The sequence below is a fragment of the Orcinus orca genome, chromosome 19, assembly GCF_937001465.1.
Source record: "Orcinus orca chromosome 19, mOrcOrc1.1, whole genome shotgun sequence".
NCBI classification, from domain to species: Eukaryota; Metazoa; Chordata; class Mammalia; order Artiodactyla; family Delphinidae; genus Orcinus; species Orcinus orca.
The window spans coordinates 3,199,962-3,213,262 of NC_064577.1; the positions used below are offsets into that span (position 1 = coordinate 3,199,962).

The 13,301-nt window shown below is 39.0% G+C and overlaps 2 protein-coding genes across 4 annotated transcripts in view; one reads left to right on the forward strand and one right to left on the reverse strand.

Annotated features, from left to right (window-relative positions):
* The window catches only part of ATAD5 (ATPase family AAA domain containing 5), a 39,789-nt gene extending 27,029 nt beyond the window's left edge, over positions 1-12,760 (reverse strand). Inside the window, exons 1-5 of one of the 3 annotated variants that reach the window (XM_033423439.2) lie at positions 12,298-12,753; positions 8,142-10,063; positions 7,319-7,427; positions 2,092-2,247; positions 43-166 (exon numbers count right to left, since the gene is read on the reverse strand). In XM_033423439.2, coding sequence (XP_033279330.1) covers positions 43-166; positions 2,092-2,247; positions 7,319-7,427; positions 8,142-10,063; positions 12,298-12,363 — 2,377 coding nt within the window. In that variant the 5' untranslated portion in view covers positions 12,364-12,753. Of the gene's footprint in view, positions 1-42; positions 167-2,091; positions 2,248-6,396; positions 7,153-7,204; positions 7,428-8,141; positions 10,064-12,297 lie in introns of those variants that run through there. The other 2 variants (XM_049701790.1, XM_049701791.1) reach the window with 2 other exon arrangements.
* Positions 3,728-4,357, forward strand: LOC117200418 (U6 snRNA-associated Sm-like protein LSm3). The gene has a single exon (XM_033423444.2). It carries the CDS (start codon positions 3,763-3,765, stop codon positions 4,027-4,029), a length of 267 nt encoding a protein of 88 aa, XP_033279335.1. The 5' UTR covers positions 3,728-3,762; the 3' UTR covers positions 4,030-4,357.
* Positions 12,761-13,301: the final 541 nt, after the last annotated feature.

The window sequence follows — 13,301 nt, forward strand, 5'->3', positions numbered from 1 at the left end:
AAACATTCTAATGTTCATCATCAAGTTATCAAATCTGATTACCAGGGACATTTTTAGGAGTCTTGTTAAGTTTTTTTCCTAACACATCATTCAGACACTGAAGTTTCTTCTGATTTTTCTCAGGATGCTTTAAAGGAGTAGGACTTGAACCTGTTATTACAGAGTCCTAAGACAGAATAAGAAAAAAAATTTTAATAACATACAATTAATGTTATTAAAATTTCAAAAGGATTACAGTGCTAGAAGCCATGACAAGATAATCACATTAGCAACTCCATACATCTCCCTGTCAGAAACTAACACAGAAAACACAGGATATGAATGGCAATAGTCTGTGCTTATATCATACAAGTTCACGTGATCAAAGAGTGGATTTATTATGACCATGGGTTTTCTTTTTTAAAGAAGCAACGAACAGAGTATATTGCAGATAAAAGAATCAATACAACCAAGCTATAAAAATTATGGCTATTCCCTTTCAGAACTATACATCCTAGATATGTATTAGATGTAGTCTGGTAAGTTCTCATGTGGTCAGCATACATCTATTGAGCATCTACTATGTGTTAGGCAATACAGCAGGCACTGGGAACGCACACAAAAATGAAACTCTAGAGTTGGTGTCAAGTTTCCACCAGGGTTTAGGGGACAGAGGGAGAGCTAATCTATGAGTAAATCGTTTAACTAGTGAGCTTCCCTGGTGGTGCAGTGGTTAAGAATCTGCCTGCCAATGAAGGGGACACAGGTTCAATCCCTGGTCCAGTAAGATCCCACATGCCCGCAGAGCAACTAAGCCCGTGCACCACAACTACTGAGCCTGTGCTCTAGAGCCCATGAGCCGCAACTGCTGAGCCCACATGCCACAACTACTGAAGCCTGCATGCCTAGAGCCTCTGCTCCGCAACAAGAGAAGTCACCGCAATGAGAAACCCGTGCACCACAACAAAGAGTAGTCCCCACTCACCACAACTAAAGAAAGCCCGTGCGCAGCATCGAAGACCCAAAGCAACCAAAGATAAATGAATAAATAAATTTATTTTAAAACATAGTTTAACTAGTTATAATATAGTATAGTGAAAGTAATACTGACTAAATACAAAAAAAAAACCCATGAAAGTAAATTAAAGTACATATAGGGAAGGAAACTATTTGTCTTGAAGGCATCAGCAAAGCTTTCAAGAGTAGGTAGTCGATTATTCACAGCATTTTTCATAGCCGAAAAGTGGAAGCAACCCAAATGTCCATCAATTGATGAATGGGTAAATGAAATGTGGTATTTCCATATAATGGGGTGTTATTTGGCAATAAAAAGAAACAAAATACTGATTCTACAACATGGAAGAACCTTTAAAACATTATGCTAAATGACAGAAGCCAGATACAAAGGACACATATGGTAGGATACCATTTATATTAAATGTCCAGAATAGGCAAATCTATAGAGACAGAAAGTAGATTAGTGTTTGGCTAGGGCTGGGGGAGGGGAGATAGGAAGGTGACAGCTAAGGAGAATGAGGGTTCCTTTGGGGGTAATGAAATATTCTAAAACTGACTGTGGTGATGAATGCACACCTCTGTGAATAAATGCACACTCTTTAAAAGTGACTGAATTGCACACTTTAAATAAATCATGTTATTATATTTTTTAAAAAAAGAGAGAGAGATGGTGGCATAATTTAGCAGGATCTTAAACTATGAGTAGGAATTCCTCAGGTGGAAGAGAGTACCTAATATATATTTTACGCTGAAACTACAAACTGAAAAAAGTAAAAATTGCAGCCTTTGGGGCAAAATGAATAATTTAGTATGATGGAGCAAAAAGAGTGTGTTTGAGGAAGGGGGGTTGTTTTGAGGAAAAGGAGGAGCTAGTTCAGCCTAAGAAGGATCTTGAATGACTTGATAAGGATTCAGAGTGTATTCTGTAGGCAAAAGAGAGCCAAAGCCTTCGAAAAGAGAATGGAAAATGATATTTTTTCTACAACCTCAGGGCTTCCTACAATTCTACCTTATAATTTTATAACAGTTTCCTTCTCCCATTTCAAACAGAAGAACAGAACAGAATTTATATCAATAAATATTTTTAATACTTACTTCTGTTTCTGACTTTTCAGGGAGCGTCTGATGTCTGGACGAACGCCTTAAAGGTGTCACTATTTCTTCAGTAGCTTTTGACCTACTAATGTGTAAAGCTTTTGCTTTTTCAATCAATTGTTTTGCTTTGGATACATTTTTTGAAGCACTGCTTACCTAAACACAAATGTGAAATAATAATTTAGGTTACTGGCAAATATTTTATATTTAATAATAGAAAAAAATAGAAAAGGCAAACCTTTAAAGACAGTAAAAAGATCAGTAGTTGCCAGGGAAAAAGGGACGAATAGGCAGAGCACAGAGGATTTTTAAGGCAGTGAAACTACTCTGTATGGTACTATAATGGTGGATACATGTCACTTTACATTTGTCTAAACCCACAGAATGTACAATACCAAGAGTGAACCTTAATTTAAACTACAGACACTGGGTGATAATGATGTGTCAATGTAAGTTCATCAATTATAACAAATGTACTATTTTGATATTGATTATGGGGAGGCTATGCATGTGTGACAGCACTGGGTATATGGGAAATCTATACCTTTTGCTCAATTTTGCTGTGAACCTAAAACTGCTCTAAAAAAATGAAGTCCACTAAGTACATATATAATAGAAAAATATAATCACAGATCACACTAAATAAAAGACCAAAAAAATGGTTATTCAAATCTTACCAAGGAAATGAAATTAAAATGTGTCTAATTATACTTGGCTTGCCTTTATTGCTTGCTTGAAATCTATTCAGATAAATATAATTACATTTGTGAAAAATACCCAAAAAGATATCCATATAAAATGTCTGTATATAAACCATTTTTTAAAAATAGATGTCTGGCGGGCTTCCCTGGTGGCGCAGTGGTTGGGAGTCCGCCTGCCGATGCAGGGGGCACGGGTTTGTGCCCCGGTCCGGGAGGATCCCGCGTGCCGCGGAGCGGCTGGGCCCGTGAGCCATGGCCGCTGAGCCGGCGCGTCTGGAGCCTGCGCTCCGCAACGGGAGAGGCCGCAGCGGTGAGAGGCCCGCGTACCGCGGAAAAAATAAAAATAAAAAGATGTCTGTGGACTTCCCCGGTGGTCCAGTGGTTAAGACTCTGTGCTTCCAGTGCAGGGGCCATGGGTTCAATCCCTAGTCAGGGAAATTCCACATGCTGCGTGGTGCAGGCAAAACCAACAAATAGATGTCTGTACAGATAAGAATTACTGGTTATTTCCCCATTATCTTCATGGCACCTATTCTTTGATTTTAGTCACTTTCAGGCTGAGTCCTTTGAAGAGAGGTTGAAAAGGTAGTAGGTATGGAAAAGAGCACTGATAAGAATAAAGTCTGGCCTTCAGGCCTGGCTCTGCCACTGATGTACTAAGCGATCTTGTGCATTTAAATATTATCTTCCAGATAATGTATTTTCCATATTCTGAGTTCTACAGGTTTTTACATTTGAATTAAAAACACATAGCACAGTGCTTTGTGACAGCCTGGAGGGGTGGGATAGGGAGGGTGGGAGGGAGGGAGACGCAAGAGGGAAGAGATATGGGAACATATGTATATGTATAACTGATTCACTTTGTTATAAAGCAGAAACTAAAACACCATTGTAAAGCAATTATACCCCAATAAAGATGTTAAAAAAAAAAAAAAAAAACATAGCAAGCAAAGAGCGCAGGGTTTGGAAGATGGCGGACGACGTGGACCAGCAACAAACTACCAACACTGTAGAAGAGCCTCTGGATCTCTTCAGGCTCAGTCTGGATGAACGAATCTATGTGAAAATGAGAAACGACAGAGAGCTTCGAGGCAGGTTACATGCTTATGATCAGCATTTAAATATGATATTGGGAGATGTGGAAGAAACTGTGACAACTATAGAAATTGATGAAGAAACATATGAAGAGATATATAAATCAACCAAACGGAATATCCCGATGCTCTTTGTCCGGTGAGACGGTGTTGTGCTAGTTGCCCCACCATTGAGAGTTGGTTGAAACAAAGAATTTATCCTGTGTGGAAAATAGGAGATTTTGTATGATTGCCTCTTTAAATGTAGAAGATATTCAAAAGAGAAACCGGCATATGTTTTGATTTTAGGAAATAACCAAGAATTCTTCAACTTCTGAAATAAGTTGATTTGTAGATAACTCACAAATTCTTAAACTAAAAGGCATTTTTATTTTTCTCCAACCCTTCCAATAAATGTGATCACCAAGATGCAAAAAAAAAACCCAAAAGAAAACACATAGCAAGCAAGCTGCAAAATAGCTCACATTATATGATCCCTTTTAAAAATGACATATAAATATTTAAGGATAGGAAAAAGTCTGGACAGATGAACTTGTAACTATTAAAAGTGGGTTCCCCCTGGGGACCCCCCTGGTGGCACAGTGCTTAAGAATCCACCTGCGAATGCAGGGGACACGGGTTCAATCCCTGGTCCGGGAAGATCCCACATGCCGTGGAGCAACTATGCCCATGCGCCACAACTACTGAGCCTGCACTCTAGAGCCTGCGTGCCACAATCACTAAAGCCGGAACACCTAGAGCCCATGCTCCGCAACAAGAGAAGCCATCGCAATGAGAAGCCCGCACACTGCAATGAAGAGTAGACCCTGCTCGCCACAACTAGAGAAAGCCCACGCACAGCAACAAAGCCCCAAGGCAGTCAAATAAATAAATTAATTAAATAAAATCCAAATAAATAAATAATATAAGCAGCATTTAAAAGTTCAGTAGAATCTTTCTAAAAAGTAAGAGAGATAGCAATTAAGAAAAAAAAAGTGGGTTCCCCCTAAACAGTAGGAGAGAGAAAATTTTAAAAGTTTTCACTTTTAAATTTATATACTACTGTGTCTTTTAAACAAATGTTTGCTGTTTTTAAAAAGTTAAAAAAAATTTTTTTTGACTGTGCGTTGTGACATGCAGGATCTTAGTTCCCACACCAGGAATCGAACCTGTGCCCCCTGCAGTGGAAGCGCGGAGTCCTAACCACTGGATCCCCAGGGAATTCCAAAAACTTTTAAAATGTTTTTTAAAAACATTAAAAAGACTAGGCATGGAAAAAAATATTTTTTAAATTAAAACTAAAATATAAAAAAAGAATAGATATGGATATTCAGAACATACATAAGGAGGTTAGGAATGTTAAGGATCTGCTTTATAGTAGTAGAGTGACAGATTTTTGTTGTTCTGCTAGCAAAATTTTTTTTTTCTTTTTCATAAGTTCATTTGATTGATTGATTTTTGGCTGGGTTGGATCTTCGTTGCGGTGCGCGGGCTTCTCATTGTGGTGGCTTCTCTTGTTGCACAGCACAGGCTCTAGATGTGTGGGCTCAGTAGTTGTGGCTCGCGGGCTCTAGAGCACAGGCTTTGTAGTTGTGGCGCACGGGCTTAGTTGTTCCACGGCATGAGGGATCTTCCTGGACCAGGGCTCGAACCCATGTCCCCTGCATTGGCAGGTGGATTCTTAACCACTGCGCCACCAGGGAAGCCCCTAGCAAAATTTTTGACAGGCTGATGAAACTTAGGATAAGTTAGCATTCAAAATAATCCAGCTAAATTTAAATTAACGACTCAATCATTGAAACAGTTAAGAAAAACAGGGCTTCCCTGGTGGCGCAGTGGTTGAGAGTCCTCCTGCCGATGCAGGGGACATGGGTTTGTGCCCCGGTCCGGGAAGATCCCACATGCCGCGGAGCGGCTGGGCCCGTGAGCCGTGGCTGCTGAGCCTGCGCTCCGCAACAGGAGAGGCCACAACAGTGAGAGGACCGTGTACCAAAAAAAAAAAAAAGACATGTTTTAGTGAATGTGTGAAAAAAAAAATCCACATGCATTTTGGCATGTAGTTCTGCTATTACCTGAGATCTGTTTTTTTTTCCTAATAGTTATTTTTCTGATAAAAGTTTTTAAAAGTTCATGTTTATAGAAAAACAAAAAACAGAAAAATGAAGAAAATCAAAATCAACCATAGTCCTATCATCTCAAAAACGAGTCATTTCCAACACCTTCCTTTCTGACCTAGCTGCCTGTCCTCCCAGCTCACACTTGGTTACTCCTGACTAAAACAGGAACTTCCGTCCTGACAGCTCTCTACTTTCTCCTTATTTATCAGCCCCTGGTACCCCTTTTCCCTGTCCCCAGCTTAAATTCCATCATATATCATGTCAACTCTCAAAAATATTTTCACCTCCTTTGGCGCCACTGTCCTTCAAAACAGGGTTAAATATTTACTTTATAAGATTAATGATAAGAGTACCAAGCATAGTACCTAGAGTGAGATAAGAAGCCCCACCCACCCCGATGCGTGGTGCGGGGGGGTGGGGGGGGGAGAGAGTTGTTAAATAAAAACAAAAGAGATACCAACTTTCTGTGGCAGTGGCTTTCACCCAAGGATTATATCAGAACCACCCTGGTGGCTTTTTCAACACACACACACACACACACACACACACACACACACACACACACACACACACACACACACACACACACACACACACACACACACACATTTGTACCTACTCACCCAGGAGAGAATCCAATTCTCTCATCATAAGGGATAAGCAGTTTACTTTACAAAAGCAGCTAAACTATTCTTATACATACAACCTCTCCCTTTAGGAAAATGGTTTTCAACTGGGGGTGATTTTTCCCTCCAGGGGATATTTAGCAATGACTGGAGATATTTTGGTTGTCACAGCTAGGGCAGTTGGGGTGCTATTGGCATCTCACGGGTAGAGGCCAGGATTACTGCTAAACATCCTATAACGTACAAGACAGTTCCCCACAACAAAGAATTATCCAGCGCACAATGTCAACAGTACTAGGGTTGAGAGACCCCACTTGTTAGCCTCTGATCTATAAAAATAAACCAAAAATTCAATCATGCTTATTTCCATAAGCAGCCTTAGGGAAAAAGATTGGAATATAACTGTCACTAAGAAAACTTTTTCTAAGCAAACGATACTGTCTTTATCAATTGCTTTCATCTCACAATAAGATATGTTGATCTCTTAATAAGCTAACTAGAGGAATAAAATAACAGCAAAAAATAATATAGGGTTATAGTTAAGCTAACTAGAGGAATAAAATAACAGCAAAAAATAATATAGGGTTATAGTTAACATAACCAATCTATGAAATATGTGAATCTTCTTTTGGCGTATCACTTCCAATAGTAATAGTTACTGTTTTACAAAACAGAATACCACTTACAGGACACCCTAATATTTCAATTACCTTTCTAGTCTGAGACTCAAAATCTTCATCAGCTGTTTCAGATTTCTTAGACCTTTTCTTAGATTTTTTCTTAGATTTTTTGGGAGTACTAATTCTGGTGAATTTCATTCTGAAAAAAACCCAAAAAGATATTCACAAACATTTATGTGATTATAATGTGTAAGAATTTCAATTAAATATAGAAAGTAACCAACTAGGGCTCTAATATCTGGACAGTTCTGAAACAGAAAACGAAAAAAGACACCCCCCAACAGTTTCAAACTACTGATTCAAAAGTAAGCCAAACTCAATGTTAAACTCTTAGAAAATATAAAGTTTCATTTTATAAATCATAAGCTTTCCAGAAAATTAGCCCCTAGGATTAGCCAGAACCAACATGCAAGTATATGTTGAGTTGGCCAAAAAGTTCATTCGGATTTCCCGAGGCATCTTATGGAAAAACCTGAGCAAACTTTCTGGCCAACACAACACCTCACAGTACATGGCTCAGCTTACCTAAAAATGTTCTATGATTTATTTTTAATCTTATGTTTGTTAAACGCACAGAATTCATATTTGGAGGATATTTCTCCAGGAATTAACAACTATGATAAATAAGAGTTTAAAACTCATCTAAAATACGGCTAGAATTCTTCTGAAATCATGCCTGAGTTTAAATTAAATATGGAAAATAAGCAACATTTTTGAAACCCTGTTTTCTTTTTCTTATAAATCAGCTGTGTTCTAGAAAAAAAAAAAAATTCTTCAGTGCTTGACATATTTTCCTTCACATCTAATAATACGTGCAGAATATTTAGAACTTGAGAACAAAATAAAACTTTACCTAATAGGACTCTCTGAATCAGAGGATACTGTTATTAATTCCGCTGTATATAAGCTACGCTTCCCTGATAAGTTCGCTGCTTTTGGAGTGGAAGCTTTTACTGGACTATCGTCTTGTGCGTCTTCAGAATCCGTAGCTCTAATGATTACTGTAGCAGGTGTGCTGCTACTTCTTACAGATCTTCTGCTTGGTTTCAGTGTAGAAACAAATACCAAGCTGTCTTCAGTCTCAGCTTTAGAGTGTATAACCTTATCCTTAACTGGTATGCCGGTTTTTCTTGAAGACTTACTGTTACACGGAGAGGAAATTTTTAGAGGGTCATCATCTGCTGCACCTTCACAAACAAGGTTTTTGCTGTTAAGTAATGTGCTGTTTTTGAAAACTTCTGTTTTCTTTTGTCTTAAACTCATTCTAAGCCTGTTTTGATTTTGTTTCTCTTTAAAGGAAAAAGTTGATTCGTTCTCTTGAGGATTTCTCTCTCTATTTTCACCTGGAATAGCACCAGTATCTAAGATTTTTTTATTCTTTTTCTTCAGCTTTTTACTTTTCTCCTTAGGAAAACCTCCTTTATCAGCATGTGTCTGTGAATTGCCATTATTTGAAATCATTTGGATATTAGGATTTTCCATGATTTTTTTAGAATTATTGTCTCTTCCTTCCTCATTTAAAGATTTTTCATTGAGCTCTTTCTGCTTATCAGAAGACTTTTTGACTCCATTTTTAAGTGCATCTGATGTTGGCTGCCTAAATGCTTTCATAAACTGCTGTCTTTCTTCTAGAGTGCATTTTGGTTTCACAGCTTCAGAACTTCCAGCTTCCAACACTGCCAATTCTAGTTCTTCCTCATGTATAACGACATTAGATTTTCTTTTCTGACTCGTCTGTTCATTCTCAGGATCAGACAGACTATTTTCCATTTCCACCTGCTTTTGTTTCAAGAAAATTGAGGGTATTTTCCCTGTCTTTTTTGGGGGGATGGGGTGAACTTGGGCAAGAACAGTGACTGTCTTAAAGCGGACCTGTTGGGAAATTTCATAGGTTTCTGGGTCAGTCATACAACCACTTTTGACTGCATCGTCAACAGTTTCAGAAGGAATACAAACAGACACTGTAGAGTCTGGTGCCTGTTCCACTTTACTTTCGTTGTGACTTTTTAAAAATTCCTCATATGAGACAGTTATTGTACTATCATTTAACTGGGCTGTTTTAGTTATATTATCTCTAGATTCTGCATCATTTGCAGTATTTTCCATTTCATTAGTTAGGGAAGGCATTATCTGTTTACTATCATTACCATGTCTTTTAAGGAGATTTAGTTCCTCTGCTAAGGGTAAACTTTCAGATAGATTTATTACCTCTCTGTGCTTCCTTTTCCTCAATTTTCTGCGATCATTTTTTGAGGGGCCTTGTTTAGGACTTATTTTCTTAGAACTTTTTTTGGAGGTCATAGTGCTTGATTGTTTTTTGGTATCTTGAATACTTTCTGCAAGTACCTTGACATGTTTCTTGTAGAGTAAAGCAGAAGTACTACTTCCCACAAAATTGTTACTTAAACTGGAGTCTTCCTTGCTATCATCACTGTTAATTTCAATTGCAGATTCATTTTCAGTTTTAATATGACTTAGTTGATGAGATAAATTAAGTCTCTTTCCTCTCTTCTTATTCTCTGTATTTGAGGACATTTCCAAAGGCGTTTTACAGTCTTTGTCACTGTCAGCAGGCAATGGTGTGGATGATTTTATCTTGTACTTTTTTGCTGTCTGAGTTTTCTCATTTGTGGGTAAAGTCTTTCTAAAATAATCCAGAATATTACTGGATTTTGGTGGAGAGAAAACCCTGTCTGCAGTCTTCCCCATTGGTGATAAATATTTAGTGATTGTTTTGCAAGTTCTGTCATCATCTTTCCTTCGCTTCTTGCTTGCCTATCAATTTAAAAGAAGAAAAACACTTATTTCAAGCAACATAAATTTTAAACATGGATCTATTATTTTATGTAATGCAATAAAAAAAGGAAGGCTCCCTTAGTTGATAAACATTACATATTAGGAAGAAAAAGAGCTTTAAAGTTAAACCTACATTCAAATCTCAATGTCACATCAAGTTATACAATTATAATTTGTGTACTTTATATATTATACGTCAATAAAAAGTTTCAAGGCCCCCCTATGCTTGTGTACAAATGTGTTAATTACTGTTGGCCTCTGTTTACTCTATAACCTTTGAATAGTACCACCCACCCCACAGAATTTGTAATGAACATATTACATACAAACATGTGAAGTCTGATGCATGCTAGGAACTCTATAAATATTATTTCCATTCCCTTTATACTGTTTTAGTTAAAAATAAACAAATTATTCTATTTCCAAGAAACAGGTACATGGTGAACAAGTCTAGGATCTCAAAATTTACTAATTAAGTGAAAATTATAGTGGACATTTACTACAAATAAAACAAGACTTTTCAGTGTTTTAGTATGCTATTAAGAGTTACCGCCTGCCTCTTATACTATTTAGTACCCTTAAAAAAAAGCTCCAGCAACTTTATTTTTAACTTCCCTCAGTTCATTTGTTACAAAAAACTTGCCAGAACAACAAGAAAACCTTTGGTTTTTTTTGAAGATAAGTAACAAAGGAATTATAAATCTAGAAAATTAAAATGGATTATAAGGCTATCATGATTAAAAGCATAGCACTGATGCATGAATAGGCAGGCAACTTAATAGAACCGATTAGAAAACCAGAAAGAGACATAAGTGTGTATTTAAGAATTTGGTATATTATAATAGTAGCACTCAAGTTAGTGGGCAAAGAAGTAGTTAATAAATAGTACGGGGACAAATTTTAACCCTCTGGATAAATATGAGACAAAATAAATTACAGACAGATTAAAATTTTACATCTTAAAATGAAATGATAAATGTACTAGAAGAAAATGCTAATGAGTTGTTAGTATTATTATTATCGTGAGCTCGTATCAGAGGCACAATACCATAGGCTCTGGAGTCAGGCAGATCTAAGCTCAAGTGCTGGCTCTGACATCTACCAGTGTGGGACCTTAAGCAAATTACTGTTAATTTTCTAACTTAATTTTTTCTAACCTAACTTACTTTTAATTACTTCTTAACCTTCTCTCATCTGTAGAATACAGATAAAAACACCTCATCACAGGGCTGATATTAAGTAAAATAATGTGTATAAGGTCCTTACCCTTAAAATACTAAACAGTAAGTATCATTACTGTGAAATAGCCCTCTAAGCAGGGCACCAAAAGCAGAACGTGTAATGAAAAGACTGGAAAACTGAGCAAACAAAAAGCAAGAACTGTGTAATTCAAGTATCAAAAGTCCTTCTTCACACCTGAGACAAGCAGAGCAACTGCCTTTTCAGCAGAGAAGTATCAGCATAACATCTATTAGCAAGCAGACAAAAGTACTCAATTCTAAAAAGTAAGAGTCTCAGCAAAATAAGTGAATATACATCTTGACTCACTTCGAAGACATCTGTTTGCATACTTCAGTTAGAATGCGAGCTTGAAAGGTGTAAAAATATAGCAACCGTCTACTTTTAGATGCTACTCCACTACTTCATGGCATTAGAATCTCTTAACAACAACTGCTTAGTACATTTCACTGAAATTTGATGAACACAGGAGAATAACAGCATGCCAAGCTGGGACTTCTAACTGCAGTATCTTAAGCCCTACCTAGAACAATGAGATAGTGATTTTTAAATGACGTACCTTTTTTGATTCCTGTAGTGACAATCTAAGCGGTATTCCTAGAGCAGATGATTGGGTGGACAGGTAGAACTTAAAGATTCTTTTCAACGCTAAAGTTCTATGATTCCTTATCATGAACCCCAGACTTGACCCTGGGATCCTCCGTAACATTTCACAAGTCCAAAACATCAAGTTCCAGAAACATTTCAGGATCTGGTAACTAGTCCTTTACTAGGCATCTTAAGGTCCCCGCAAACATCTCACAATCCCAATGTTTCTAGGGACCTATCACGTCTTTAAGAAACGACACACCCCAGCAATTGTTCCACAGAATGTCACACTCTGGGGCGTCACCAGATCCCTCCTTCCCCCTCATAGATCCTAAGTCGGGATTACCTTTCCCCCACACCCAACATTCGGAGATATTCAAGCTCACCTCATTCCCGTAGTCTTTCACCGGAGGGGGAGCAGCTGCCGCCGCCATGGCCAAGACCCCCACCATGCTCCTTGCTTCCCGGAATCCCGGTTCCTAGGACCTTCCGCGGCCCGGCCCGGCCTGTCGGGAGGCCATGGAGGCGGCCGGCTCCAGCAGGAGCGAGGAGTTGGGCCGCGGGGTCCGCCTCGGACTCCCCCGCGCCCACCGCCCGGGGTGGTCGCAGAGGCTGGGCCCAGCTCAAACAAGTAGAACGCGGGAAGAGGCGGTGAGAAAGCGCGGGCAGCGAAGACCCTCAGGCGCGGTCGGTGAGCGCGGGGTGCCCCTGAGGCCGCCGCTCCAGTTCTGAGTGATAGGGACTGGGGATCCCGCGGGGAAAGCAGGCCGAACACAGATCCTACCCGCGGGATTCGGAGGGAGTTCTTGTCAATTGGGTTTTCGCGCCGTCCAGAGTGCAGGGGGCGGAGTTTAGATTGCTTCCGGAGGCTGCGCGGACAGTGAGCCGAGAGGGCCAAAATGCTTCTTCGGCAAGACTGAAGGAGGTGGGGTTGCTTTACCGTGAATCTAAAAGTAGCGGGGACTTCGGAGATTCAAACTTCTTACGCCCAGTTTCACTGATGAGGATATGATTTGACTAAGTCCGTTGGTGGCAGAATTAGAACCCCATACTTTTGACGCCCCAGACTAGCCCCTATTTAAAAGTGGAAATTCGAAAAATACAGAAAAGGGAATAACAATTGATTACACTCCCACACGGAATAAAATGTTATTTTGGCAAGCGTCCTACCTAGAGATACGCCCACTTGGGGTCCGAGATTTCGACTTTTTACCCCTAATTGAGCTCAGGAGGCATTTCTTCCCGTGGATTTCGTCCTCGCGAGCAGCTAGGAGCCCAAGGTCGTCGCCTCAGCTGGCTGGCGTGTGTTCGAGTTGTTGCTGGGTACCAGTAGTTTGCTAGTTTGTAGTGAAGATAATCTCATACATCATTTGCATTGTTTTCACAGACA

What these genes read in the sequence shown, in the direction of transcription:
- LOC117200418 (XM_033423444.2), top strand. Translation starts at nt 3,763, where the DNA reads ATGGCGGACGACGTGGACCAGCAACAAACTACCAACACTGTAGAAGAG.